Genomic DNA, 3,427 nt, shown 5'->3' on the forward strand with positions numbered 1-3,427 from the left:
ATGGCAAACATTCCTATAATCATCATTCTTTTCGTTGCATTTTGTGTTTCGACCTTCTTCAACTTCGCCAATGCTGTAGGAATGACGTTCATTGTTGTAGGTCATGTTTACTGTGACACTTGTGGTGTTGAATTTGAAACCACGCTCAGTCAAAGCATTGGTGGTATATAATCAGATTACTAGTTCCTTTTCAACAATCTTATTCTCTTTTTCATTTATGAAAAAAGAATTGATATATGTGTGCTATTTATAATTGGCAGAAGCTATAGTGAAGCTAGAATGCAGGAACAGTATTGATCAATCCTATACCTATCAGAGCAAAGACATAGTCGTTGATAAGAGGGGAAATTATGAAATCGAAGTGATGGGCGATTATGAGGAATCAGATTGCAACGTCATCCTGGTCAGGAGTCCCAGTCAAGATTGCAATGATCCCATCGAAAAGTGGAGGAAAGCTAGGGTGGTCCTCACCACAACGGATGGCGTTAGGGGCAATGTGCGCTTTGCCAACACTCTTGGGTTCAAGAAAAGGACATCTCATCTTGGTTGTAATAAATTCTTAAAGAAATGGGGTTATTTTGAGCTTTAAGGATGAAGTTGGAGACCAAAACCTTTGAGAACTAATGAAAAAATGTAATACATAATATGTAACAACTCATTTTTTGTCAAATCAGAACAGTGGTTTCGGGACCACAAATCTGAAGTCAAAATAATTTTTTTATTATTAAATTGAGGTCTACAAAATGATAGTATGATTGTGTGAAAATTTCGTTAAGAAATTTATCGTTTGAGTACTTAATTTGATAAAAAAGACTAAATCGCGCAAAGTATAAAACTTGTGTTTTATTAGCTAAAGTTGTCTAATAGCTATAGAACTTTAAAGTAAATGTCCTTAAGTTGTAGACCATTAGTATGTTAGTGGACATTTATGAGATTGGTATTGTTGAAATTTGATTTAAATTAAAAGGTTAATTAAGTAAATTAACAAATAAGTGATAAATAAATAAAACAAAACAATTTTATTATCCCTTATCATCTTTTCCAACCGAGACAAGGGTGTAAAGAAGCCATTTTTAAGCTTCAATATTCTGCCAAGGCATTTTTGTCCAATTAGGTATGATTTTTGTCCTGTTTTTAATGATTTTTATGTTTTCGAGATTGTTGCAGCTTAATCTAGCTAGCCTAGGGACTAATTTACAAAAATGTTAAAGTTTTATAGTTTTTCCATTGATGAATGTACATGTATTTTGATGTTTGATTGTAACAACCCATTTTTTAGTGAAATCGGAATAGTGGTTTCGGGACCACAAATCCGATCCGAAAATAAGGTTTATTTTTATTTCATTATATAGTCCGTATTATAATAGGCATGTCGTGTGAAAATGTTGATACGAAAATTTTATCGGTTAAGTGTTTAATTACAAGAAGGACTAAATCGTATAAAATGTGAAAGTTGAATTCTAGTAGCTAGAAGGATTAAATAGCTATGGAATTCAAATCTAGAGGTCCTTATATGGTAATTAGACCATTAAAGAAGTATGTAGATTTTTTTTGATGGCTCATCCATGGAAATATAGAAAAGGGCAAGGACTAAATTGAAAATTACAAAATATTTAATGCATTAAAAGATGAAAAGAAAATATCATCTTATTTTTGTCATCTTCAACCTAAAATTCTATGGAAATCTTGGGAGAGAGAGGGGAAACTTTCAAGGCTTAATTGGGTAAGTTTTCTTGTCTCGTTTTTAGTAATTTTGATATTTTTTAAACCAGGATAACTTATTCTCTCTATTTGAGGGATTAATGTGAAAAGTTATCAAAGTATAGAAAATGGGTCAAGGATGTATATGCTGTAAATTAGAAATTTATGGTAGAAAATGAAAGGTTGTTGATAGATAAACAACTTTTACAAAGTGATTTTGATGGAAACACGGTTTAGGGACTAAAATGTAAACTTGTAAAATTGAAGAAAAATTCTGAATTTTTATGAATACATGTGCTAAACTTGTAAAATTGAAGAAAAATTCTGAATTTTTATGAATACATGTGCTGGAAAATTTGTAATAGGATTTTGGTTGGGCTTGGAATAGGGAGTAAATTGCACAAGTTTCATTTTTCGAGCCTAGGGATAAAATTGAAATTTATGGAAAAGTTAGAGGCAAAATGGTAATTTTACCTAGGACGTAAATTGAGTCTATTTAAATATGAAATGTGTGAAATTGATGGTTAAATTCATTTATATAGATCCAGACAACACTAATTCGAGGTTCGAGGAAAAGAAAAGGTTTCAGATTAGTAGATTTTTAATGAGAACAAGTGTCGAGGTAAGCTCGTATAACTTAATCGAGCATGTAAATATATTTAATTGAATCTTTTGATTATATGAAATGTATTATCATTTGATGTGAAGTATTTGTTTTCTAGAAAGAAAAATTGAATACATGCTTGAAATGATGAAAAATGGGTTAAGTCCCGATTGAATATTGAATTTCGATGAATATATGCGCTTCCCGAAACGAATGAGGTCCTGTATTTGTTACGGATGGGATTAGCTCAGATGAGTAATCCCATTGACCTTGTAGAAAGGATTTAACCTGGATGGGTAATCTTGATATAAAACCTCTCGAGTATACATTACGATTAGGGTTCAACCTGGACTGGTAATCCTAATCGAACTCTTTGGGCAATACGTTATATAAAGAATTTAGCCTGAACTGGTAATCCTGTTATACGATATGTGACTCGAGAGCTTGTTCCTTGGTTAAGTGCCTTAAGAGGTACCGTTGAATAAGAATTGATGGATTATTGATTCGTACACCTCAAGTGTACCACTTGAGTATTCATCGGAATTTCAATGATTCAACAAACATAAAACTCTTGACATGGCACGAAAATTATGAGAAGAAATGTTAATGTCTTGAAAGAGTATTGCATGATGAGTTTATCTATTCTTACCTGATGTATATGTAGACTTTGTGACTAACATGTTTGATTGGATGCATGTGTTTAGGCAATTTAGCCAAATGGATGGAAAACTTGTTATTGTATGGTTAGGTTTAATAAACGGGATTGGTAAGTTTAGTTTCCATTATTCGAACTTACTAAGCATGTAATGATTACTTCGTTTTATTTTTCCTCTATTTTATAGTGCTCGAAAACTCGCGAGGGTTGGAGATCACTGGAGCATCGTCACACTATCAACTAGTCATTTTGGGTATACTTAGTAAAATCATTTTGGTATAATGGCATGTATAGGACAACTTGGCCTATAGTGGCTTGAAAATGATGTTTTGTAACCTAGCCATTGGAATGGCTAGTAATGGTTTATTTTGGTATGATTAAGTAGTTTATGATGATATATTCATATGTGATATGTTATGTATATGTGATCAAATGATGCTAATGCCTAAGTTAATCCAAGGTAAGTT

At 32.1% G+C, this 3,427-nt stretch overlaps 1 protein-coding gene across 1 annotated transcript; it reads left to right on the forward strand.

Moving 5' to 3' along the window:
* LOC108468419 (anther-specific protein LAT52-like) lies at window positions 1–589 on the forward strand. The gene is made up of 2 exons (XM_017769305.1): window positions 1–163; window positions 261–589. Exons 1-2 carry the CDS (start codon window positions 1–3, stop codon window positions 587–589), a joined length of 492 nt encoding a protein of 163 aa, XP_017624794.1.
* The last annotated feature ends 2,838 nt before the right edge of the window (window positions 590–3,427 follow it).

The sequence above is a fragment of the Gossypium arboreum genome, chromosome 8 (assembly GCF_025698485.1).
Source record: "Gossypium arboreum isolate Shixiya-1 chromosome 8, ASM2569848v2, whole genome shotgun sequence".
NCBI classification, from domain to species: Eukaryota; Viridiplantae; Streptophyta; class Magnoliopsida; order Malvales; family Malvaceae; genus Gossypium; species Gossypium arboreum.

Coding starts and splice junctions, on each gene's coding strand:
- LOC108468419 (XM_017769305.1), top strand. CDS start 1: ATGGCAAACATTCCTATAATCATCATTCTTTTCGTTGCATTTTGTGTT. Junction 164..260: donor GCTCAGTCAAAGCATTGGTG/GTATATAATCAG, acceptor TATAATTGGCAG/AAGCTATAGTGAAGCTAGAA.